The sequence below is a fragment of the Carettochelys insculpta genome, chromosome 10 (genome assembly GCF_033958435.1).
Source record: "Carettochelys insculpta isolate YL-2023 chromosome 10, ASM3395843v1, whole genome shotgun sequence".
Taxonomy (NCBI): Eukaryota; Metazoa; Chordata; order Testudines; family Carettochelyidae; genus Carettochelys; species Carettochelys insculpta.
This window is the reverse complement of record NC_134146.1, coordinates 20,041,287-20,068,546: the sequence shown is the minus strand read 5'-3', so window position 1 is coordinate 20,068,546 and position 27,260 is coordinate 20,041,287. Positions and strand designations below refer to the sequence as shown.

General features: G+C 42.2%; 1 protein-coding gene across 1 annotated transcript in view; it reads left to right on the top strand.

Annotated features, from left to right (window-relative positions):
* SPHKAP (SPHK1 interactor, AKAP domain containing) overlaps positions 1 to 27,260 on the top strand; it is a 98,360-nt gene that overhangs the window by 57,362 nt on the left and 13,738 nt on the right. The window contains exons 4-7 of the mRNA XM_075004187.1: positions 4,707 to 4,766; positions 10,714 to 10,848; positions 18,875 to 19,130; positions 19,437 to 23,241. Coding sequence (XP_074860288.1) covers positions 4,707 to 4,766; positions 10,714 to 10,848; positions 18,875 to 19,130; positions 19,437 to 23,241 — 4,256 coding nt within the window. The remainder of the gene's footprint in view (positions 1 to 4,706; positions 4,767 to 10,713; positions 10,849 to 18,874; positions 19,131 to 19,436; positions 23,242 to 27,260) is intronic.

Below are 27,260 nucleotides of genomic sequence, written 5' to 3'. Positions count from 1 at the left end.
GCAAGTTTAGGAAGTATTGTTATTCTTGTTTTGGGGGAGAAATCAAGGCATTTGCCCAAGGGTCACGATGTCAGAGCCAGAATTAAATTCAGGAGTTTCTAGCATCTTGAAATGGTTTTCATCGAAAATTTCCTTCGAAGTGTTTTCTTTTCTTCCCTTCCCAAAGCAGTTCCAATAATAATCATTAGAATGTGATGTCTTTCTCATTTTATTTCTTCTGCAAGCCTGAGAGATTAAAAATCCTTCAGTGTCAGGTTCAATATGCTAGTGGGCAAATTCTGTCAGGTGATGCACGTATGGAACCAGTCTAAAGAACTTGCCCCAGCCAACCTCATTAAAAGGCACCATTAGGTAAAGCCCATGGACTCTAGTTTCCTGCCCTTGTTATCCATATTCCTCGTGGGAATATTTTGTGTGATGGGGATGAGGCTCAGAGTTCAAGTACCCATTAAGGCTGGTTTTCAGAATGCAATGAATGACTTTGTGAAGTGTTATCATTTTTTCCAAAATCTGTCCTTAGACTTATACACCATGGTGCAGCTATATAAGTTGTAAGGGACAGAAATGACTTTTACATAAGGGTTGGTGTCAACATGAGTTTCATGACTGATCTCAAGGGAGCAAGCCTGAGCTATGACACACACCCTAAATTAACATCAAATAGAGGTGCAGTAGGGATCTAAGGGACAGTGTGTAGGCTGGTAGCTCTGCTATTTTGAAATATTTTCCCTTTATTTCTTATGTAAAGTGCATACATTTGGGTGTTTTGTTTTTCAAAATAAATTATTCAATATATTTTCTTAGACAAAGCCAGCAGGCAGCATTCATGAATGCTTTTACTATCGCTGCTCAGTGTGATGGGGACAAGCCAGATTTTGAAAGTGAAAAGCTACAGTAGGAAAATAATCGGCTGTGAGATAGAAAGGAGGATGGTGTGGCAGGGAGGTGGGCAGAGGAGCAGTTTGGCATCTAGACGTATTGCCCACAATTTCAGATTTGGGTTAGGTTACCAGTGTAGCTAAACTGTAGTTAAAGGTGTTAATCTGCATTTACACTAGAGAAACGTTCACTGTTAAATTGAGATTAGCTAACACCAACCTAACCTTCCTCATCTATACAATTAAATCTTTTTTTTTCAAATTATGAATTATCCTTCAGTATTCTTTTACTGTATTATAACTGAGGCCTCCCAGTGAGAGCACTCATAGTTAATCAATATAAGTCACTGCCCCTAATGTATTTCACTGGTATTGGGCAAGCTGAAAACCATGAGTGATTTTCCGTTTTCTCCTTCCATATCTGTTAAATTGGGCAGGTGTACCTTTTATGGGTCTTATAGAGGCCTGCTATAATTCAGGGCCAATTCAGTTGCAAAAAGCAAGCACATTGTGCAATTAGAATGAAGAGCCTTCAGACCTTAAAGACTAACAAATTGACTTGGGCATAAGCAGGGTTTCCTCTAACTTTTTCCATCCATGGGTGGAATAAATTTTGTTATGTACACCAAGGCATGTGCACACGTGCATCACCAATAGAAACACAGGGTGGTGGCTGTGGGTGCTCTTGTCATCAGCTGGGCAGCACCTGAATCTCTCCTGGGTGGCCCATGAGCTCACCTTACAGGGAATACTGGGCATATGTCTTTGTGTGTCTGATGAAGTGGGCTCAAGCCCACAAAACCTTATGCGCAAATAAACTTGTTTGTTGTTAAAGTGCCAGAGGACTCCATGTTTGGATTAAGCAAACTAACATTGCTACACCTCTGAAAATCAGTACATTCCAATAACTGTCATGGCACAACATTTATCGGTGCACTAGTTGCCTATAGATTCACATCTGCAATGTTCACTCATGCAGAACGCCAGGAGATTTCAATAACAAGGCAATGTAATAAACTGGTGTCTATGAAATTTGTAACTTTCAGTGTAGTCTGATATATCGGTATAGTACTGCTTTAGATACATATGAGTAATACATTTGGCTATCAGATTAAAAAAGATGAAGGAAACAAGCAATGTCTTTAAATAATGCATGTACCTGCACATGAGTCTCCTAATGAGGAACTGAAGAGCTAAATGTATGCCATCCACTCCACATGAAATGAGACTGACAGTTTCAGCACATGCTTTCTTGGTCGTGGCATAATTTTAGGTTGGCAGCTGAAGTCACTGTTACAGGAGATTCTATATATATATATATATATATAAATTTAGGTCAGGCATTCAGGAAAATAATGAAAACAAGGATTACCGCAGAAAAATGTGCTTGAGTAGTACTGCATGTTTGGTTTTTTTCCCTGCACAAAACTCCCATTGAATCCACTGCTGAAATGGCACCTTACCATACCGGGACAGAGACAAAATGGAGTTAAGAAAATAATGGGTCTTTTAAGTCCGAGGGTGAATTTGTCAAAGCACTTAATGTGCAGTCACTTGGAAACCCATATCACATCTTATCCCTCAGGCCACCAGCTGAAGTATGCTTGAGAAGATTTTTTAAAAGTGGAGGCGTACATTTCCAACGGGTTTTCAGAAGGTCTCCTGACAGCTAAGCTGAATTCATTGTGGCCATTCATCTACATAGTTGTATATACATACAAACATATATTTACATGGTTAGGAACATATTCTCAGTGTAGACCCTTTCAAAGTTGTTTTTGCTAAATCTGGCAGCAGTATTTTTCTAATGGTTTATTTAATACATCATGTGCCTCAATAGTACACAACTCCTGAGAATCAACTGAAAGAAAGGGGGTTTTGTTCCTCTATACAATTAACTATAGCAGGCTCAAGTCCTTATGTAACGATAGTATTGTACTGCTAACAGATATTTTTATTATTTTATGACATTGATGTTCCTAATCATCACTATATTTTAAAAGTTAGCCATACATAAAACCCTAGTAAGAGTGGCACATTGTTCTGACTGATGTGCTCAAGCAGAGAAATGTTGTCTTCTTTAAATTGCAATGGTGGATAATAGGTTATGTATTTGTATAAAGAAGTTACATTATTAAAGTAAAAGTCTTTTAAAGGGCAAAAAGCATCCTTCTTTGCACTTTTTTTGGTTCATGCGAGGAGGGCTGAATCTTTCCATCTGCTGTGCTTGCTGTTACTCCAGATGGTCAGATTCTGTACATATGGTATGCGCATATAAAATCAGTGCCACATTAGGGTGGAACCTGACACACAATCTGCAGTAGAAGGTCTGACTTCAGTATATTGGGAGACTGTATTATTTTCATTTTTTTAAAATGTATACCTTTCTAAGAGAGTTTTACAGGTTGTGGAAGTGAAGCAATATTGGTTAAGACAAATAAACAGGAGCTGAGAAAACACTTGCCCCAAAGAATCCTTCCTGAACTAGGCCAGTCCAGTCCTTCGATGTTGTTGGAAAAAAAGAAAATGTTTAATCTGTTGTAATATATCCAGCCATGTTAACACTCAAAATATGTCAAAGTTCAGTCCACAAGTGCTGTATGAGGTTTGTGCAGTTTTCCTTAAGGGGCTACTTCTGTTCACAAGAACAATAGATAAGCACACAGGTCTTCAGCTGGATCAGACAAGGAACATCTTCCTCCTTTGATTATTACAAATCAGTGGTCCAAGCAAATGAAGTTTGGAGCTAGACCTAATTGTGGGTTAGTGTAAGGTTTGGACTCTACCTTGAATCTGGACTTGAATTTAGGTTAAGCTGGATCAGCAACTAAATCACGTGACTGATCTGAGATTTCTGCCACATCCAAAAAAGGAGCAAGCCCAATCAGGAGCCTTCTGCCTTGATACCAGCTTAGCACCAAAGCAGAAAATTCAAAGCAGGCTCTCTTCTCCCTTGCAAAAAACCCACATTAAAAAAAAGAGTTGGATCTGAGGTTCCAATTTTGGCTGATCTCCACCATCATATCATGCCAATTATACACTTTGTATTTAAATAGATGATGATTAGAACTGGTCAGGCAATGGGAAAATGCCCGTTTCCTGGATGAAAACAGACATCTTCAACAGAACCAAGTCTAAAATTACCAGCTGTTTTGCTAATTCCAGCAGCTGCATTGCCTGGTTAAGACTACAAAGAGGGCCCATGAGTGTTATTGGCTTAAGCACCCTTTTCTCAAAAGAAAAATAAAATTACTTTCGGTTCATCTGGACATGCCAAAACCATTTTAAGCCATGTGATCTTAAACTCACACACCACAAACTTAACCTGTTGCCAGTTGGGTGATTACAGATGTTTGATTTCTGTTAGTGTCCCCTCTCCAGTCTCCCAAGCTCGAATAAATGGACCAATGCTACGTACGGTAAGAGGAGCACATCTCACCTAGTGGTAGTTGCTATGTAAGGCAAAGATGCGCTGTGTTGTGGCAGTGTGACTCACATGACAGGAAATGGGGAGGACTATCGTAGCACTAGCAGCTGCCAGAGGCATTCCATATTTCCTCTCTTCTCCCAGATCGGTTATGTTGCAGTGTAATGGCTAAAAAGTTGTTTTGATACAGAGACAGTCATTGCTCTTAATTCTCTTGCCTTTTTCCCCTTCCAGTTTAATGCTGAGCAGGTACATTACTCCCTTGTGACTGTTCTGCTTGTGCAACAAAAAGGTGCACCAGCCAGCTACAAGTGTTGAAATGTATTTATATTAGTTAACCTGTAAATTGTTGGCTTAATTTCTAGAGCAGCTTTACCATTTCTCTCTCTTTTGTATTGCAGGTTTGCTTTGTGAATCTGGATGCAAACAAAGGTGACTGCAGTGATGAGCACTTGAAACAGGTAACAAGTTAGAAGAGGCCTTAATAATGTTTACAATATCTATAGCCATGGTTACACTGACCCAAACCGCTGGCAGCAGTATGCAAATAGGCAGTCTCGAAAATGCAAATGACCACTTATTGGCATATTCGCTCACTGGCAGGTGCTGCCACTGGAACAAAAAAGGCTGCGTAAATGTGGTTCTGCAGGCATAAGAGACTGCCGACAAAGTGGGGGTTTCACCGGCAGAGCTGTGTTTACACAGGTTTTTTTTTGTGCTGGCAGCAAAATCTACTAGTGAATTAATATGCAAATGAGCAGCCATTTACATTTTCAAAACAGACAGCAGAGGTGGTAGAATCTCCATCCCTAGAGGTTTTTAAGTCCTGGATTGACAAAATCCTGGCTGAGCTGGTTTAGTTAGGGTTGATCCTGCTTTAGGCCAGGGGCTGGACTTGATGACCTCCTGAGGTTTCTTCCAGCCCTATGATTCTTGTGGCTTTAACTCAGCTACCAGAATTTTGTGGTATAAATTCACAATGACTGCTTTGTAAGTGGACTTTCTGCTGAGTCTTGGTTTTGTTAAATAAACATTGCCATGTGTCGGCATTGTAATTGTTTATCTTGACACCGCAGACTACAAAAGTAATCTTACAGTGGTTTTTTCTGCCTATTATCAAGCAAAATCTTGTGGCACTTCTGCTCATTTACAAACATAAGCATGGCTGTACTGGGTCATATCAAAGGTCTGTCTAGCCCAGTAGTCGTCTCCTGGCACTGACTAGTGCCAGATGCCTCTGAGGGAATGAAGAGGACAGACAACATCAAGTGATTCATCTTCTGTCACCCATTCCCAGCTTCTGACAAAGGGGCGAGGGACACCATCCCTGCCCATTCTGGCTAATAGCCATCGATGGACCTATCCACCATGAGTTTCTCTCTCTCTTTTTTGAACCCTATTATAGTCTTGACCTTCACAACATCCTCTGGCAAGTAGTTCCACAGGCTGTGTACGTTATGTAAAGATGTACTTCCTTTTGTTTTAATCCTGCTACTTATTAATTTCCTATGGTAATGCCTGATTCTTTTCTTATTGAAAGGAGTAAATGACTCTTCTTTATTCACTTTTTTATACCAGTCATGATTTTATAAACTTCTGTCATACCCCCCCTTATTCATCTCTTTTCCAAAATAAAACTTCCCAGTCTTATTAATGTCTCCTCACATGGCACCTATTTCATATCAGTAATAATTTTTATTGCCTTTTTTGGGATGTTCTCCAATGCCTTATTTGTACACAGCATTCAAGATGTGTACCATGGATTTATATAGAGGCAATAAGATATGTTCTGTCTTAGTTTCTATCCTTTTCTTAATGATTCCTAATATTCTGTTTGCTTTTTTAACTGCACATTGAGTGAATATTTTCAGAGAAACAACCACAATGACTCCAAGATCTCTCTCTCTCGAGTAGTAAAAGCTAATTCACTCTCCATCATTTTAGACATGTAGTTGGGATTATGTTTTTCAATATGCATTACTTTGCATTTATCAACATTAAATCTTCATCTGCCATTTTGTTGCCCAATCACCTAGTTTTATAAAATCCTTTCAGAGCGCTTCATAATCTGCTTTGGACTTAACTGTCTTAAACAGTTGTGTCCTGTGCAAATTTTGCCACCTCACTGTTTACCCACTTCTTCAGATCATTTATGATTATGTTGAACAGGATAGGTCCCAACACAGACTCCTGGGAGACACCTCGAGTTATCTCGCTCCATTCTGAAAGCTCTCCATTCTGAATGCTGACCACTGGTTGTTTAGCAGACTTCCTGATGTACTTTAAAAAGATTTTTGCTATTACTTTTTGTGTTCTTGGCTTGTTGTTCTTCGGATTGTTTTTTGGCTCTCCTAACTACATTCACTTCATTTGATAGAGTTCATGCTTCTGTTTTCCCCACTAGGATATAATCTCCACTTTTTTAAATCACTTACTCAGGTTTTTTTAATCAGCTGTTCAGTCTTAGTCAGGTATACTCCAGATGATTTCATACGGTGAGTTTCTGAGTAGAGACAGTATAAAAAATGTTTAAGGGCCTAAGGGTTTTGATTCAATAGATTTCTGCTTATTTACTGCAAAAAAACAGAAAGCTCTTTCGCAGTCCATAAAACCAATGGACATAGAGCTGAAAATGTGCATCCTCCTAAAATGCTGATGTGATGTGTCAGAGGGGTAGCTGTGTTAGTCTGTATCTGCAATAACAGTGAGAAGTCCTGTAGCACCTTAAAGACTAACAGATTTATTGGAGCATAAGCTTTTGTGGGCATCTGACAAAATGGATCTTTGCCCACAAAAACTTATGTTGCAGTAAATCTGTTGGTCTATAAGGTGCCACACTGTAAAAGTAACGAAGGGTCCTGTGGCACCTTATAGACTGACAGAAAAGTTTTGAGCATGAGCTTTCGTGAGCGCAGACTCACTTCATCAAATGCAGACATCTTCATCAGTGAGACTTCATCAGTGAGTCTGCGCTCACGAAAGCTCATGCTCAGAACTTTTCTGTTAGTCTATAAGGTGCCACTGGACCCTTCGTTGCTGTTACAGATCCAGACTAACACGGCTACCCCTCCGATACTGTAGAAGTGTGGCACAAAATAAGCTTTTATATAGGGCACACGAAGGAAAGCTTAAACCTTCCCTTACTGTCTTTCACCTCTGTCATCCTATCCTGGAAGCAAAAATGCATGACGAGTGAACAGCTCCCAGGAGGGAGTCCACTGGCCATGCTCAGGATATTCCTAGAAGTGATTTGCTGGGCTATTCTAACTTTCGTTGAGGACTGCCATGTTGTTTTCCTAATTGCCTTGTGCCACTCATTAATTTTTTCTACAAGCAGCTGTCTACAGCCTCAAGCTGTGAATACTTAATACAGCAAAAATACATACAGCTTCAACTTCCGTAAGCAAATTGAGTTTTCTGATGAATCAGCTGGTTAAGCATGGATGCCAGACTGAGATGCTTAACTTCACTGAATCCACAGAAGTCCTAGCTTATTTCTTAATGAGAGGCGGCCATTTTAAAATTTATTTACAACCTCAAAATTTCTTAAATGAACTGATGCTGCAACACATCACAGGGACTGATTAATGAGAAAGAGAGCCTTAAAATAACCAGACCCTGGCAAGTGTACAAACACCAGTAAGTGGGCTTTTTGCAGCTCTTCTTTGCAAGAGGCTAGAGTTACAATCCTTTCCCACAAGCACAAATCACCATTGGAGACTCCCAAATTTGCAGGGAGTTTAACCCATAGATCTCTATATTGATGCCTTCACTGGCCATCTCCCTAAGCTACCCACAGGGCCTTCCTGTACAGTGATACAGAGAGGGTGGAACCCTTCCTTCCAAGATTCCCTCCCTCCCTCCCTGCATGGCAGCTGAAAATGCCAGGTTTGCTACCTCAGAGGCTCTACATATGTGGTCTTTTGGCAGGCCACAGGATTTGGCCTTCCAGAAGGAGAATTTCCAGGGCGTAGTCTTAATGTTGGTTAGATATGCAGGAAAACTGGTGTTCCTTCCCCTATGGTCAATGAACATTTTACAGTATGTGCCACCAAAATTAAGGTTTGTGTATTATCCATCAGCCTCTAACTGGGAGATCAATTTGTCTGCATTTCTATGCATAATTTGCAATGATTTTCTTTAAATCTGCTTTAGACTGTATGGATTTAAACAACATGCTAGTGCCGTGAAAATATTTAATAGAAGGTAAAAGATCTTGGCATAACTGTAAGGCACAAAACATGTTTTATGTAAGTTGTACAGTGCCATATGCTAAATATTGGTACTGTTAGGATTTAAAATGATCTTTTTGTCATATAAAATGTAGTCTCTAGTCCTATAGAACATGTTACAAGAGTTTCTTAGTTACGTATTTAAGAACATTCTTCCAGCCCTTTCCCTTTGATACCAAATGGGTGCAGAGCTAGGGGAAGAAGAGGGAAGGGACATGTAAAATGTCCTGGTTTTTCAACCAAGTAATCTGATAAATATGGTAACTTAAGCAAGAGGAAAGTAGAGATATAGCGCAAGGACTACGGTGAAGAAATATTATTGAAAAAAGACCAGAACTTCTTTGTATGAGACTAACTATGGCAAAATGAATTAAAAAACTGAATTTAAATGTTATGTCAAAATAATAAAACTTAGTCACATCTACAGATCAGGGTACTGTGAAATAGCTGGTTCCCCATAACTGAATTAGGCTTGCCATGCCAGCCAGTTGTACTATGTCTAATTTAAACCAGTGCAAGGAGAAATATCAGAACTGTAAGCTTATCATTTTGAAGATGGGGGAGGGGGAAATGAAGTACAGTAATCTGGAACTCTCTCACCTGGCAACGTCTGTAATTCGGCATATTAATTAGACAGATGATCACTTATCTTGGGTGTGGCCAAGTTTCCCATGGCCCCATAAAGTTTGTTTATAGCCACAAGTCATTGTTCTCATGTTCTGCTTTGTTATTTAGCTCTACTTTACCCCAAAATGTCTTGTGACAGCCCAGTAAGCGGTGGAATTGTTGGTAATGCTGCCAGACAATATTAACCTCCCATGTTCTGGCTAATTCTCTCGTCCAGCACTGGTCAGGTCCTAGGAGCTGGACAAGAGAGCTTCAACCTGTATCTTTGAATTGTATTGGAATTAAAACAATGGACCGGGTGTCTAGAGTCTGAATTCTTTTCATGGCTATGGCCTGATGTGCTGCACTTCATCATGTTTAAAGTGGAGATAACAATGGTTAAGTGCCTTAGCGAGGTACAGTAATTCCTTGTTGTTCCTACAGAATATTGAGGGCATTATCTGAGATCTTTGGGGCAGGGAGCCTTATTTTTGTTTTGCATTTGTACAGTACCTAGGATGTCCTGATCCAGGGCAGGGGCTCACACATGCTACTGCTGTACAAATACTATAACAGAGCAAAGTGTCATCATCATCAGTAGTAACCTACACTTTGCTCACATGTACAGTGTCTATATGGAAAACACATGCCAGCTAGAAAGTTACTCAGTTTTCACATCGCAGATAGGTTATGAAACCAAAGTATCTACAGAGTATCTTAAATCCAGCCAGTGGTGCTGACAGGTGCCACAGGCCCAGGAGCAAGGTGGGAAGGGGACCCAGCTCTCCTCCCCAGAAGGGGTGGAGCCAAGGGATTGGTGCGGGGCATGGGACATTCAGCCTTAACCCTCCCACCATGTGCCTTCTGAGCCATTTCAAAGGGGCCTGGAACTTTGGCAGTGATGGCAGCTGGAGCTCTGGGCCCCTTTGAAATCCTGGGCCCACAGGCAGTTACCCCCTCTGCCCTGCCCCTGTTGGCAGGCCTGAATCCAAGAAATGGGTGTTTAATTCAAACTGTGTATCACATACATCATTTCAGATATAGATTTAAAACAGATTCATTTCACAGGGCAAAAATCCATCAGATCTCTTTCCAGTAAAACTCCTTTTGATTTTTTTGCTAATCATAAGGCAGGGTAGATACGGCAAGATTTGGCCCGTACCAGATTTTATAGAATCTTTTTGTATTTGACATATTAACTCTATATGCAGTGTTCCCATTCACTTAGGAGTTACTCATAGTATAAAGACTAAGGATTGTAATAGACACGGGTACTGCACTGTTCTCCAATTGATGTTGTTGTCCTATCCAGGTCATCCCTCTAGGGAAGGGTAGGGATATTTGCATTGCCTCTGTTGTAACTGTTTGGTACATAAATAGAGCACTTGCACTTTCAGTGTTGCCAGTTCTTGTTCCGATATGTTCTGAGAAAAGAGTCCATTTTTAAAGGCTTTCTCAAGGAATCTCTACCAAGGGTCCTTTATGTGGTCACACATGCAGCCGTTTAACTCAGACTGGGGTGAGGAAGGTGGCGTGGTGTTGTTTAAAATGTATTCTTTTCCCATTGCAGAGACTGATCAGTGTTTCACCAAATCTCCCCAAACTTATCAGCTCCATGAATGTACAAACACCAAAAGAAAACGAAATCGTTCTGCTGAGCGGATTAACTTCAGGCAACCTTCAGGCTGATTTTGAAGTTTCCCAGGTAGGATCTGTAGGTTTCTCTTTAGGAACCCACCGCACCAATTGAGGACAGCATCTGTCATCTGAGGGAAAGAAGCTGCGAGCACAGAGTCAAGTACTACCTTTAGAACCACCCGGGTGCAGGCACACAAAAAGAAGATGCATCACTATCTAAAAGCTATTTATGCTGCCTCATAATTAAACGCCCAAATTAAAGACGAACTGAGGGATGGAACCTGTTTGCCTCCAGAGCCTATGGGTATCTGGGTGAAAGTTAATACAGCAGTAAACATATTAACTCAAAATCTCATTCAGTACCCCCAGGAGCTACCACAGGCTGAACCTCTCTCATCCGGCAACATCTGTAATCTGGCATGATTTTAGTTAGCTGGATGTCCACTTATCAAGGGTGTGGTCAATTTCCCCATGGTTTCGTGAAGTTTGTTTGCAGCCACCAGTCCTGGCTCTCAGTGTTCCGTGCTGTTATTTAGCTGTAATTTACCCCAAATGTCTTCTAAGAGTCCAGTCAGAAGTGGGAGTGTTGGTAACGTGCTAGACAGTATTGACCTCCTGTGGTCTGGCAAATTCTCTTGTTCAGCACCAGTCAGTTGCTGAGGGTGCCAGACAAGAGAGGTTCAACCTGTACAGTGCTTCCTCTTGAGAAGACAGTCAATAGTGGGGTGTCTCATTCATAGGGTCCAGCCATGGAAAACACATCACAGACTCTGAAATCTGACCTCTTCACCTCCAGTATACAGATTCCATGGGGGAGACCAGTGTTTCTCAAATTGGGAGTCGTGTGCCAAAAGGCAGTTACAAGGGAATCACAAGGCTATTTTAAGAGGGTCTCAGTATTGCCACCCTTACTTCTGTGCTGCTGTCCAAGCTGGGCAACTGGAGTGTGGTGCTTGTAATACTGGCTGTGCCCAGCTCTGAAAGCAGTACCCCAGCAGGAGTAGCACTGAAATAAGGGTGGTAACACCATGCCAGTGTCACCCTTATATCTGTACTGCTGCTTTCAGAGCTTGATAGCCAGAGAGTGGTGGCCGCTGACTAAAGGCCCAGCTCTGCAAGCAGCAGTGACTTCTTCAGGGTTGATCTTCTGGGGTTTGATTTAGTGTATCTAGTGGAGACGTGCTAAATCAAACCATAAGGGCTCTAGAGGTGGTCCAGGTACTCTTCACTGTTGCGACGAGTAAGAGAGGTCTCCCGTCAGCCTCCCTCTGTGCAGGTGGCCAGAAAAATCAATCTAGGATACGTCGATTCCAGCTATGCAATTGAGTGTCTGGAACTGCGTGTCTTAGATCCATTTTTGTCCTAGTGTAGATCTGGCCTTACTTCTGCACTGCTGCTGGCAGGAGCTCTGCCTTCAGAGCTCAGTTCCTGGCCAGCAGCCACCACTCTCCAATTGTCCAGCTCTGAAGGCAACGCCAGCAGCTGCACAGAAGTAAGGGCAGCAATACGCCAACCCCCATACAATAACCTTGTGACCCCATAGGACTCCTTCTTTTGGTTAGCATTGTGACATTGACCCAAATGGACCAGGAATTTTGTAGGATTGTATTCCTTCCTCTTAGCCTTAGCTACTCACTCAGGATCCTGCTTCCAGAAAGAGTTGGGGCCAGAAAGGGGGCATAGATAGGGCAGGGAAGAGGATTTAATGCTTTAGCATCCATAGTGGGGCAGCGAAAGGAGAAGGGGGGGGCTTTAGGGCAGCGCTGCTGCAGATTTCCTCTTAAGTAATGTCCCACACGTCAGCTTGCTTCAGCTATCCTTCCCACCATGCCTGAAACACATCCTACAGTACTCAAGGAGCTGATAGAGGAGGTACTGGAATTTTTAGTTACCATCTTTGAAAAGTTCTGCAAGTCGGGACATATTCCAGAAGACTGGAAAAAGGCAAATATGGTGTCCATCCATAAAAAGGGAAATAAGAACAACCCAGGAAACTACAGACCGGTCAGTTTAACATCTGTGCTGGGAAAGATAATGGAGCAAGTAATAAGGGAATTCATCTGCAAACATCTGGAAGAAAATATGGTAATAGGTAACAGCCAGCATAGATTTGTGAAGAACAAATCATGCCAGACCACTCTGATAGCTTTCTTTGACAGGATAACAAGTCTTGTGGATAAGGGAGAAGTGGTGGATGTAGTATATCTAGACTTTAGTTAGGCATTTGATACGGTCTCTCATGATCTTCTTATCAACAAACTAGGCAAAGACAACTTAGATGGAGCTTCTATAAGGTAGGTGCATAACTGGCTGAATAACCATTCTCAGGGAGTAGTTATTAGTGATTCACAGTCATGCTGAAAGGGCATAACAAGTGGGGTTCCCACAGGGGTCTGTTTTGGGATCGGTTCTATTCAATATCTTCATCAACAATTTAGATGTTGGCACAGAGGGTACACTTATTAAGTTTGCTGATTATACCAAGCTGGGAGGGGTTTCAACTGCTTTGGAGGATAGGGTCAGAATTCAAAATGATCTGGACAAACTGGAGACCTGATCTGAGGTAAATAGGATGAAGTTTAATAAGGATAAATGAAAGTACTCCACATAGGAAGAAACAATCAGCTTCATACATACAGAATGGGAAGCAACTGTCTAGAAGGGAGTACTGCGGAAAGGGATTTAGGGGTCATAGTGGACCACAAGCTAAATAGGTGTCAACAGTGTGATGCTGTATCCAAAAGAGCAAACATGATTCTAGGATTCATTAACAGGACTGTTGAGAGCAAGACACAAGAAGTCATTCTTCCACTCTACTCAGTGCTCGTTGGGCCTCAACTGGAGTATTGTGTCCAGTTCTGGGCACCAGATTTCAAGAAAGATGTGGAAAAATTGGAGAAGGTCCAGAGAAGAGCAACAAGAATGATTAAAGGTCTAGAGAACATGAGCTATGAGGGAGGACTGAAAAAACTGGGCTGGCTTAGTTTAGAAAAGAGAACACTTAGAGGGGACATGATAGCAGTTTTCAAGTACCTAAAAGAGGGTTACAAGGAGGAGAGAGAAAAATTGTTCTCCTTGGCCTGTGAGGACAGGACAAGAAGCAATGGGCTTAAACTGCAGCAAACAGGTTGGACATTAGGAAACCTTTCTAACGTCAGGGTGGTTAAACACTGGAATAAATTGCCTAGGGAGGTTGTGGAATCTCGATCACTGGAGATATATAAGAGCAGTTTAGACAGACATCTGTCGGGGATGGTATAGATGGTGCTTGGTCCTGCGGTGAAGGCAGGGAATTGGACTCAATGACTTCTCAAGGTCCCTTCCAGTTCTAGTGTTCTGTGATTCTATGCCTGTCTCATTATGCACCCATGAAAGGAAATAAGAGGTTGCTTTAAATATCACTTACCGGTGGCTACACTTAGTTTCAGCATGGGAGAGTCTGAAAGCTATTAACCCCATCAGTGCTGGTCCCTGCAAGAGCTTCTGTGCAATAATAAAACTAATTGATTAGTTTCTTCAACTAATGCTTAGACACAAAAGTAAAGCTCAGCATCCAAGCTCCATATTCTGCTGGCTCTGGCAATGATTTGCATACCCGGAATTCTGAAGTTCCAGCTCCATGTGGGGAAAGGAAGCAAATATAAAACAGTGACAGTAATTTAAACACTTTTAAACAGAAATTTCAGAAATGTAGCTACTTATTACAATGAGAGATTTTCTGTTCTTGTACATTATTCTTATTTGTGCCCTTACGTTCATACCTGTGCAAAAGAAAAGGATGAAAATAGCTCAGTGTATTGAGCTTGATTTTGATCTCATTTATCCAGATGTAAATCAGGAGCAACTTCCTTAAATCCATGGAGGTGTAAATCCTGTGAAGTAAGATTAAAAGCAAATCAGGTTATCTTCACTTACAGTAACCTGCAGGGCCTGTACCCACCCCTGAAGAAAAACTGTGCACTGAAATATTTGTGAAACTGGCCCTGTGACCTCTGTTGCAGAGATCAGTGTATTTTATGTCCTACTAATATACTACTTTGTAAAGACAAAATTGGTCTGTTATTGAATTTAATTGCTGTTTATACCTAATGGCTTCATTTAAAAAACATAATGGCATGGTTCCTGTTAAATACCAAGCAGCTCCCTAGTACCACTAAGGAGCAATGGTCCCGTCTTCAGTACCCCAGAAAACAAGTGTTCACATCACAAAAACACAGCTGGTGCCCTCACTGTGTGGCCAGGAACAGGAATGAAGGCTGACCTGAACGTCTCACTTGAGAGGTGCACTCTCCGTGTCAAGCTGACGTAAGATAGCAGTGGCCTCAGGACACATTGCACTAATTCTGTCCTTGTGGTATTTATCCAGGTAGAAAACAGATTTCAGGGATATCTTTTTTTTTCGTACGTAGTAAATTCACACACACAGTCTCTCTCTCATCTCATTTTCCCTTTGGCTGTGGTTACACTTGCAAGCTTTTCCAGCAAAATCACGGTCTTGTTGACAAAACTCGTGGAGCACAAACACAAAATGGGATTTGTCAACAGTATCTGGACACAAGACATCACTTTCGGCAGCAGTATTCTTCCTCAAAGCTTTGAGGAACAATGTTGTCAACAGCTTCTGTCGACAAAAAAGCTGTGTGGCCACTCTGGGGGAGGCCATCTCTTGACAGACAAGGCAGCCACAACAAGGGGCAGCCCTATTTGCTGTGCTTCCGGGTGACTGTTTTGAAGAGAGAGTGTAGCTGGGCAGTCCAGATGCTCTGTTGACAGAATGGAGCACTCTTCCGATTGGCTTTTGTGTGTGGCCACACTCTGTCAACAGATGGTTTGTTGTGAAAACTTTTCTGACAGTGACTTCTGTTGACAGAGCAGTGTAGTGTACCTGTAGCCTTTGGTTGTTGTCCATTTCACTTGCTGACCTCTAACCACAAATTGTGCACTGGGACATTTGCAGAGGAATGTTTACATCCAAACATATATCTAGTTTGATTGATTTTGTTGTATAAATCTCATGAAAACATGTTATTGGGTTTCATAATTTCAAAAAACCAACCGCCCTGTTTACATTTTCAATAAAAGCTAGCAGCATCCTATTTAAGTAAATTCTTGTCTTGATATTTTTATACCTTAGAAGTAGTACAAATTTAATCTCATTTACTTTTCACATTACTTCATTATTTTGCATTTTTTCAGAGTACTTGTGCTAAATCAGAATTCAGTGACAGCTTCTTAACAACAAGTAATCTCAAAGCCTGCCAATCTTATGGTGCCCTCTTTGGTTCTAACTGACTTATTCGAGCACTGCAACATATGTGTAGCTAGAAGAGAGGAACAGGGCAGTTAAACGTGCTGTTACAGTATAACACTAATTCCAAGATATTTGCTCGTAAATACATAATCTTAACAGAGGCATCCTAAAGCCAGTCAGGACAGGGCTGTAATGTTCTGCCTGAACACTTAGAAGGACACAGCTGAAGATCTTTCAGTTTAAGGTCACAAGCCTTGAGTCAGACCTAGACACACTTACTCTTTCACTCATGTTCCCATGACTCACATGACTCCAACTGAAGTGAAAAGTGAGGACAGAAGGTCTCCTCGTTAAGGCGCAGGATGAGGACTTACAGCTGGCTTCAAGTTTTAGCTCTGCCACAAGGTCTGTGTGTGACCTTGGGCAATTCAATTTGATCCAGAGGCTCACAGTTAGTGTGGCACTTAATTCTCATTAAGCAACTAAATACCTATAAGGATCTGGGCCTGAGTTCCTTATCGTAAAATGGGGATAAGATTATGTCTTTTCTCACCCCCACCCTTTTGCTTAGATCAGAATGGCCAATAATTTTTGATTGGGGGCCACTCCAAAATTTTTCTAAGTGGTCAAGAGCCCACTTTTCTATGAAGGGGTGAAGGGTGTGGGAAGGAGATTGTATTCAGAAGGGAGCTTGGGCTAAGGGACTGGGGTGTAGGAGGGTGTGTGGGGTCTGAGAGGGAGTTTGGGTGAGGAAGGGGTGTCATGAATGAAAGCAGGAAAAGTTTTAACCCTTCCAGAGAACTCACAGCAGTGGGTGGTCTGGTAAGCCAATGGGAGGGAGAGAGACTTTTTTGAACTGAGAACAATTGCAGTTTAAGTTGTCTTTTGTCTGCTGGCTGATGCAGAGGGAAGACAGAGAGATGATTTTCTCCCCAAGCAGCTGGAATGAATCCAATAAATGTCCTGACCATCTCAAAGTCAGCCATAGAGATATAAGTAGAAGGGAAACGTGTAGTTAGATGCGATCAGATTATGATGATTTTGAATTTGGTGTGGACTCTTGGTTTGGTTGATGACTTGATTTTTCCCCTTGTAACATTTAAGTTGAATCCAAGGGAAGTGATCTCTGTTCTGCACACCCATGATTTATTTTCTTGTTTTCTAAATAAATTACCATTTTTTAAGCAACTGGTCTAATCCCTGCATCGTCAGTGAGGTCTGTCTGTGTACGTGCCTTAGGCAAGACCAGCTATCAAGTTACAGCTCCCTCTGTTCTCAAGCCCTCTGTATGGGAAGAACAGCGCTGACGTGTGTATGCCTGGGTTAAAGGGGTTTTCTGAGACCGGGGTGGTGGCAGCCCTACCCTCTAGGGTCAGGGACTCTGTGACTTTGGGGAGGTTTGTTTTTTAAGACAGAGCTTTTTGTAGATAAGGTGTTTTAAGTTTTTGCAGGTCCCCACATTCTGCACTCAGAGTGCCAGAGTGGGGGAAGTGCCCTGACAAGGGGGTTGTGACATGGGGCAGGACAGTGGGGTGCTGGGTGTGGAGGGGGGGTGGTATGAGTGCAGGAGAGGAGTCTGGTCTGGGGTGGAGTTGTGAGCCTGGGGCATGGTGGCAGGAGGGCGCAGAGGGTTTGGGTGGTGACCTGAGGCAGTTGAGGTGTGGAGAGGGGGCCGGGTGCCAGGTGCAGCGTCTGTCCAGCAGCTGTTTACAGAGGTGGCTCCCAGCCAGCAGCACAGCAGGGCCCTCAGGCAGCCCCCTGCCTGCTGCAGTCCCAAGCCTCTCAAAATGAGCAGGTGCAGGGGCCCATGTGCCTCTCTGTGCTGAACGCCCTGGCTGGGGGGAGAGACGTTGCATGCTGCCTCCACCCCCAGCAAAATCCTCACTGCTCCCATTGGCCAGTTTCCAGCCAATAGGAGCTATGAAGATTGTGCTTGGGCAGGGATAGCATGTGAAGTCTCCAGCACCTCCGCACCCAGCAGCACATGGCCCCAGTAGCCATCCACTCTAAGCAGCCTGGCACTGCAGCAGGGAAGGAGCCTGCCTGAGGGTCCTGGCAGGCCATGGGCCAGATCCAAAGGTTTGGTGGGGCTGAGACAGTCAGTGGGCCATATTTTTCCTGCCCTGGTTTAGATGGTAAAACTCTTCTCTGTCTTTTACTATGTTTATGTGCAGCACTTAGTGCAATGGGACTGCAATCTCATTTGGGGCCCCTAAGGTGCTACTGTAATACAAATAATGAATAATGGTGCTTTGCACAGGCACAAGGCTAAGGGGGAGGAATGCAAAGTACCTATGATTTTTCAATATTGCATTGTAATATGATAATATGTAAACAACCCCATCTCCAACAGCCCTGCAAACCAGTCACCCACAAGGCTGCTTTCTTACAAGCATTGCAATAGAAATACTCTTGAAAAAGAATGTAGAACTTTCATAAACCATTCCTTAACTAATTGAATAACATTCAAAAATGTGTATATCTTAATAATGGAGAGGGCGGTTAACTCTGACAAGCTAAAGGCAAACAGAACAGTATGTCAGAAGGACAAAAAACTGCATTAAGAGTGAGCAATTTGGTAACTTTAAAAAAGTAGTTGTACTACAGCAGGGTGTGTTTTTATCCCTGATTTATGTAAAACACTTTTGTAACTGATAATGTCCCTTCCAAACAGTCTCATATTTGGCATTAATGTATCTGCAAAGTATTCTGAAAGCATCTAATTCACAAATTTTCTTGCTTCTTTGCAACAGAATGTTCCCAGTATAGCTTTGGGGGAAGGAGAGCGGGTGCTAAAAATCATTTTCAGTTAAATAATTGTCTGATATTATTTCCCTTGCAGTGTCCGTGGTTGGCAGATGTATGCTTGGTTCAGTGTGCAAGAGGGGACCGAAAAAATAGCATAGGCTGCATCATCTTTGAAATAAACAAGTTTCTGATTGGACTGGAGCTCGTGCAGGAGAGACAGCTGCAGAAAGAAGCTAATGTTTTAAAGCCTGAGGATGATACAAACTGTTCAGTGTCTTCAATAGAAGAAGATTTTCTTACAGCATCTGAGCACCTCGAAGATGAGAACGAGGCTGATGAATACAAAAATGGTAAAAGCAATGTAACTGACCATAATTTTTGTTTGTAGTGCAAAATACTAATGGCATTGTGATGTAAATGCCACCTGATGTCAATCCATGCATATATTTAACTGCAGTTTAGAAAAGGAATACTTGGAGAGAGAAAAAATTTCTGTTTTCACAATTTACTGTTTTCAAAATCTTTGTTCAAGAGATAGGATACATGGTATTTGTGCACTAATTGTATAGTACTAGACATTGCTTTAATATATACTCACCCTTTTAAAAATGACAGCTGGGTGCCTAAAAGCTATTGTATCATTTTTCTTTTTGCAGGTCGTGAAGCTCTACATTTCACAGAATCTGCATCAGATATCAGAAAACATAAAGGCAAGGGACTTGAGAATCTTCATTGTAGGAAGACCAGGTTGCCATTTGCACTTGATGACAACAGCTTTCATAAGGACAACCCAGCTTCTGCTAAAAGGTTGGCTTGTTCAGAAGAAGCACAGAATGTTGTGGATGAAGAGATCATCTTACAGACTGCAGATAAGTCCATCCAGCAACTACAGCAGAAAGATGATTTAGCTGGAAGAATTAGGTCATCCCCTAATAGCCTGGAAACATCTCCTCCAGATGAGGCTGAAAATTCCTATCTAGTATGCACTTCAGCAGATGTATTTTTAACCACAATGGCTAAGGAGGAACTAACTTCTCAGTGTGACACAATAGCAAAGCACAACAGTACATTAGACACAAAGGAGCATGCAGGTGAAAGGAAACCTCACCCTCCTTTGCAACATGAGCAAGCAACAACAGGTCAATATGCTACAAATTTAGCAGAGTCTGTTCTGCAAGATGCATTTATTAGATTGTCCCAGTCTCAACCCACTTTTACCAAGGAGGCTGCTGTTAGCACCTCTGGAGGAAATTCCTTAAGTTCAGCGAGATGTACAACAGAAGACATAACGTCCCGATCATGGAATGAACTTCCAAAAATTGTCATAGTTCAAAGTCCAGACAGCTGTGAAAATACATCAGAATGGTCTGGGTCTGGTATTCCAAATCTGGGCCATTGGTCTGAATCAGAAAGTTCTGCCGAAATTTCAGATTACCTACAGGAAGAGAATTCCAAAGGACACACCCAGAGCGCACTGGAAGTAGCATTGGCTTGTGCCGCCACAGTTATAGGAACCATTTCAAGTCCCCACGCTGCAGAAAGACTCAAAAGGGAACAAGAAGCCACAGACTCTAAAAGCAAAACAGTTGATAATGAAGAGGAACAGATAAAATCTTCACAAGTGCTTGATACCTGTGCAGAGATGGAATATTCATTTCCATCTGCTTTGTGTGGTATGACTCAAGTAGCAAGTGCTGTAGCAGTCTGTGGTCTTGGAGAAACAAAGGAAGATAAACACCCTGTAACTTCAGGTGGACTCTTATCTGCAGCTGAGACTTCTGCAGCTATTACGCTTCACTGTAGTATAGCCATAGGAAGCAGCATGGAGAAGTTGAACAAGAGCATTGCGGAGGCATTGCTCAAAGAGGCATCCATGATTTTGACAAAGCCCAATACATATAGAAATGTAGGGGACTTTATGGACTCCATAAATGGTAGAATTATTGAAACGGCAACTAAGCCCCGGATTTCACCCCTGGATGAAGTAAGTCGTGATGAACTGGCACAAAATGTGTCGAATGTCATACTACGGCATTCTGTGGAAGAGGTTAGGAAGAAGAGACAGCTACACCCCCATTCGGACAGTAACTCAGATTTGAGCACATGTGACATGTTTATGGAGACTGCAAATGAACTGCTTTTTAACGTGATCTATTTCACGTGCAAGAAGATGAGAGATATTGCACAGGTTGGTGAGTGTTCACCTCTCTTCTCCAAGGACACAGACAGATGGAGGGTAACGGAAACAGAAAGCCAAGCAACACAGACAGCAGCTACTCAAACATCATCGCGAGCCTCAGGTAACCCCAATGAACCATCTGGTACCTTTTACGATACCAGTGTTAGCAAAGACCTGGTAAATGTGACAATTACAAAGAAAGATGATAAGGAGGAAGGAGTGCCAAATGGCACGGGAAGTGCCACAGTGCATTCAGACGTGCTGTGTGGTGTCAGTGGACATAATGCACTGGTTACAAAAACATCCCCCAAGAAAAGGTATCTGAAAAGAGCCACAAGAGATGGCTACAGATCCCCATATCAAAGCAGGAAAGACCTCAGATCATTTTCAGACAGAGAAAACTCACTTACAGTCAACGAATGCACACATGGCGTGCAAGAGCAGTTACCCTCAGATGCCTTTGTGACCACAGAAAATCAGAGCACAAGTAAGTGTGATGCTGTGCTAAATAACGAACTCCAAGTTGGTGTGTCTTTATTAGGTAATCACGTCTTGCTTCCTTCTCAGCCTGTACTGCAGGTAAAACATCCAAGGGATAAATACTGTGTAACAGATTTTGCAGAAGAATTGGCAGAAACTGTGGTTTCTATGGCCACAGAAATAGCTGCCATTTGTCTTGAAAATTCAAATGGTAAGCAACCCTGGTTCTGTGCGTGGAAGAGAGGAAATGAATATCTGGTGACACAGAGTTTATCATGCAGAACTATAAAAAGAAAGAAGGAATCACAGCCCAATGGCTCAGTTGTTAGGAAGCACAGGCCACCTAGGCTTAGTGAGATCAAGAGGAAAACAGATGAGCACCCTGAACTAAAGGAGAGATTGATGAATAGAGTAGTGGATGAATCCATCAACCTTGAAGACACTCCAGAGTCCGTCAGCCTCTTTGCAAATGAGGTGGCTGCTAAAATTATGAACCTAACTGAGCTCTCTCTGGTTGATCATGTCTGGCAGGGTCCAAACCATCCCAGAAACAGATTGCACTGTGAAAGATGGAGCCGGGCCAAGGCATCCAGTTGTGAGAGCATACCAGAGGAGGATTTGGATTCCAGAAGGTCCATAAATACTTTGGGCCCAATGAACATTTTAAGTCAGATGGGAAGTCAGACGAGTTCTGTTTCTAAGCAGTCTAGTTGTGAAAGTATTACAGAGGAATTTTCAAGATTTATGGTGAACCAGATGGAAAATGAAGGGAGAGGGTTTGATTTATTATTGGACTACTATGCTGGAAAAAATGCAAGCAACATTCTAACTTCTGCCTTGCAACAAGTAGCCAGGAAAAATGGCCACCTCAACGTAAGGCCAAGTTGCCCATCCAAACAGTCTAGCACAGAGAGCATCACAGAGGAGTTTTATAGGTATATGTTAAGGGAAATAGAAAAGGAGAATAAAGATGATGCTTCATCCATCAGGAATTCAAAGGACTGGAGTGACAACTTGTTACCACCTTCTCCACGATCACCATTTTGTTTTAGACAATCCTCTATGCCTGACAGCAGATCTTCAGGTTCCAAGCTAACAGTGAATGCACCCATCAAAGCCAACTCATTAGATGGCTTTGCTCACAACCGACACCGAGATTCCTTAAGTGTACAGCAGGTCAGCTCTGTGTCTTCTTCAGGTCTTTGCAAGTCAGACTCGTGCCTATACCAAAGATGTAGAACTGACCAGATAACAGATATGCTGATTCATGAGACATGGGCGAGCTCAATTGAATCGCTAATGCGTAAGAACAAGATTATAGGGGATGATGCACAAGGTACGGACACTGCTCAGTTCTCTAGTGATTCCCCACTGCACGTAGAACAATATGCAAACAAACTGGCTGCGAATATTGTTGAAAGTGGGAAAACATTAATTGTCATCCATCAAGATTCCTTTGCTGAGACAAACAGGGAACATGTAGCAGAAAGCAGATATCTCCCAAGTGTGATTCAAAGTCAGTGTAAACCCACAATGGACAGCATAAATTTAGGTGAGAAAAAAGAACAGATTGCAAACCGTGGATCCCTTCAAGGAAGCCACACAGGCTCCTCTGCCTTCCTGAGGGAAGTGCCTTTGATTCAGATAGAAACAGATCAAAGAGAAGAGCTGAATAAAGACTTGGAGTCCTTCACTTCTAGTATCATCCCCAGTGGGGAAAATCAGGAGCATCTACCCAAAGAAAAGCCTCCAGCAGCATATTCTGGGAAGCATGTGGTTTCCAGCTCCATAATAAATACCAGGTAAGCGACTGAAAAAGGTAAGTCAAGACACCACTTTCCTTTTAAACTTTAACCGTATGTACTGGTGTCTGTGGGGAACCTACCTTTTTCAGATATATTGGAGATAAATCTGATCACAGCTCCCTAATGAAGGAAACAAATTGAAATACTAAATAATTTCTCCCAAAGACCCATGAGTAAATTCACAGCAAAAATACTACTGAGTCCCACTTCTAACACCATGGGACACATAGAGCTGAATGCTGACCAACATCTGGTTTACAGCTGAAAAATCAGGGTGGGAGAGAGTGAAAGGCTTGAATGGTTTCCACATGGTTTGCATTACCATCAGGACCCCACAGACTTAGCATTGTCCATGTCCTCTCTTCTTTGCTACTTCTAGGCTTGTCTGTGACTCAACATGTGTTTTAGTGTGGACCTTATTGGTTCACCTGATGACACTCTGCTTTTTCTTCTTTGCCCATTAATGCCACCCAGGCAAAAATCATATTCACAGTTAACGATGTGGGCATGCACACTTGGCTAACACCTATGCTTAAACTAATGCTGCTTTTGTAAAAACAAAACCACAGTTTGGACTTGAGCTGTCCATTCTGTTCAGCCCTATACTCTGTGCCTGGAAAGGAGAATTAGACCTCTTAGAATTTGACATTCAGTTCTGTGATTACATATGTTGGGATGGGCATCTTGACAACCCTGGACAGGAAGAAGTCTCTATTGAGCTGCAGATCTTTAGTGAAATGAAAAGTTTGGCTCGTTTGGTTCAAAGAAGCATGGTATCTCTCTCTTGGAGAATGCTACCTCTGCTTCTGTCTCAGTTTGGGACAAATATGAGTTCTATTGTCTTGTAGCAACATCTAAATATAGAGAGACTAATTCTAGTATGTGCTGGTCCTAATTTTCATTGCTAAGAAAGCAACTGTATACATGTGCCAGTAACTGCCCACCGGAACAGGAAGCTGTGTGGCAGTAGGACAGTGTCCAAATCTGGTTTTCACTCTCTCAATTACTTGTGCATTATTTGCAGAAGCACCACTTGGAATGGAAATCCTAACTATTTTCTTGCCTGTCCAGAAACAAAAGAGCTAGTAACTAGAATTTTGCAGGGCTGGTTTGATGTAACTAGATGTAATGCTTGGATGATGAGTTGGGTGCTCAAGAGTTACTGACAAGAGGGGATTTTCTTATATTGAATTGGCTTTGGATTTCATGAAACTCAGAACGCCCAGAAGCCTGTACCTTTGGAGAGTAATTCCAGCTGGAGTAAATTCAGGGCATAGTTACATCATACTTATTGTTATAGTGTGAAGACCCAGTTTTCTGCAATTGGTTATACTATGTTTCAATCAACTGTATCTGCTCCTTCTGTATAGCGTAGAGGTTTAAAGTAGTAGAAACTGAACTACAGATTGAACCTCTTTCATCTGATGCCCTCAGGACCTGTCTGGTGCCAGATGAGAGAATTTGATGGACCATGGAGGTCAATGTTGTCTAGCACATTGCCAACACTTTCACTGCTTACTGGGCTCTTAGAAGACATTTAGGGGTAAATTATAGCTTATTTACAGCAAAGAACACTAAGAGCCAGGACTGGTGGCTGTAACCAAATTTTTTGGGATCACAGGAAACTTGGCCACACCCATGATAAGTGGTCATCCAGCTAATTAAAATCATGCTGGATTATGGATGTTGTTGGATGACAGAGTTCCTGATTAGAGAGGTTGAACCCCTATTTTGAATATCTTGGTGGATAATCACTTCAATGTGTGTGCCTGCTTCTGATATGCTTAAAGATACTGTTTGCACTTTCCTTTGTGAAAGACAGCTGAGGCCAATTCTGAGTTTGCAAGGTTTTCCATGAAGACAGCTATGGAGATTTTGTGACTTATGTAGCTCATGTGGTATAACAGGACTTCTTAAGAGAGAAAGAAATGAGAGACCTTGGCTAAAATCCTGGCTCCATGTAAGTCAATGAAAAAACTCAGTGAGGCCAGGATTTCACTTCTCCCTGCGGATAGAGGAAACAGTAAGGTTTCAATGCATAGCGATGCAGGGGTCATGCAGGGCTCACCACACAGGCAGATGGGTCCCAGTTACTCTTCCATGGTGTGTGTGGTGCAGGGGGGAAGATACCACAAAAACTGGGGAAAGAAAGATAACAGAGCAAGGCTGTATGCATCTGCACACTTGACAACATGCTTCTGTTTGCATACGTAAAGTTTATATGCAGGGAGATGAAGTGAATGATGAGTTGTCGTAGCCTCTGTTGTCAGACAAATATGCCCTGGCTCATCCGTGCCTTGGGTGAACCATTCTCGATATGGCCATGTGCACGCACTGCTGATACTTGTGAAACAGAGGGGTCCAGTACAAACATTTTAGCCCAGATGCTCTACCTGTGCAGTGAGCAGCACGCTCTCATTGTCCAGAAATACAGGCTGTACAGACCTTGAATGACCCTCTATGAAATGAAGAGAGAGAAAAGCTGAGGTTATGTTACTGAAATATTCCTCTTTCAAGTTTTCCTCTTTTGTCTAAAAGCAAACAAAAGAATGCCACTCTTGTTCCACCCAATATACCTGATATGACTCTCTAACAGTGGCTTACTTCATTTTGGGTTAGTTGATACAGCAATGGAGAGAGAAAATAGTTGAGGAAACAAATGGAGCATGATAAGCTGGGGTAGGAAGCTCTCTCTGCAGCGAATATATTGGTCCCAGTGAAGATCCACACACAAAACTCTGACAAAAACAAAAACAAGCAGTCCTGTAGCACCTTAAAGACTAATTATTTATTAGGTAACCCTGTTGCCAGCTCTGTCCACATATCTACACAAGAGACACCATCACTGAACCTAACCACATCAACCACACCATAAGGGCTCATACACCTGCACATCCACCAATGTGATATATGCCATCATGTGCCAGCAATGCCCTGTCCCACATACGTAGAATAAACTGAATCATCCCTACGCCAAAGAATGAATGGACAAAGCAGACATCAGGAATTGAAATACACATAAATCTGTAGGTGAACACTTTAATCTTGCAAGATATACTATAACAGACCTTAGGGTAACGTTACAAAGAGACAAGTATCAGAGGGGTACCCGAGTTAGTCTGTATCTTCAAAGACAACAAGAAGTCCTGTGGCACCTTTTAGACTAACGGGTATTTTGGAGCATAAGCTTTCATGGGCAAAGACCCGCTTCGGCAGATGCATCTGACAAAGTGGGGCTTTACCCATGAAAGCTTATGCTCCAAAATATCTGTTAGTCTATAACGTGCCACAGGACTTCCTGTTGTTACAAAGAGATTTTAACACCAGACTACAAAGGGAGACTCTGAATTAGAATTCATTTGCAAGTTTGACACATTTAACCCTGAGCTCAACTGGGATCTCAATTATCCTATGCATTACAAGGACAATTTCCCCTTCTTTGATATTCATAGGAATCTCAGCCATCCCACTTAACTCACCCTTCCAGAGATCCTCTAAATGATAGGTGACTGCCGCCTCCATCTCTTTTTTGTTTTGTTTTTTTCTCCCCATCCTCCTTCCCCACTCCCTGCTTTATATTTCCTTCATTGCTTAGTTCTACTCCATGAAGTGGGTCTTACCCCCATGAAAGCTCATTACCCAAACAATATATTCTTAGTCTTCACAGGATTGTTTTGGTGGGGAGGGGGTTGTTTTGTTTTGTTACAGATGCTACAGACTAACATGACTACTCACCCCTTTGAGACAAAACTGAGTGAATCCAGTGGAATTTCTCTATGTGAGGATGAGGACCACACGGAAAGAGTGGTTAGGTTGAGACATTTCAGTTGCAGCGTCTAATTGCTTAATGACTCTAAAAGAAAAGGACATACTTGTCAGTAACAAAAACGTGAGGGAATTATATGTTTAAGGCTAAGTATCAGGTGTGGCTGACATGGCAATATGCCCTACTGCCATGTTACTTGGCTGCTCAGCAGGCTGAAAGATAAAGGTGATGGTTTTATGCTGAAAGGAGG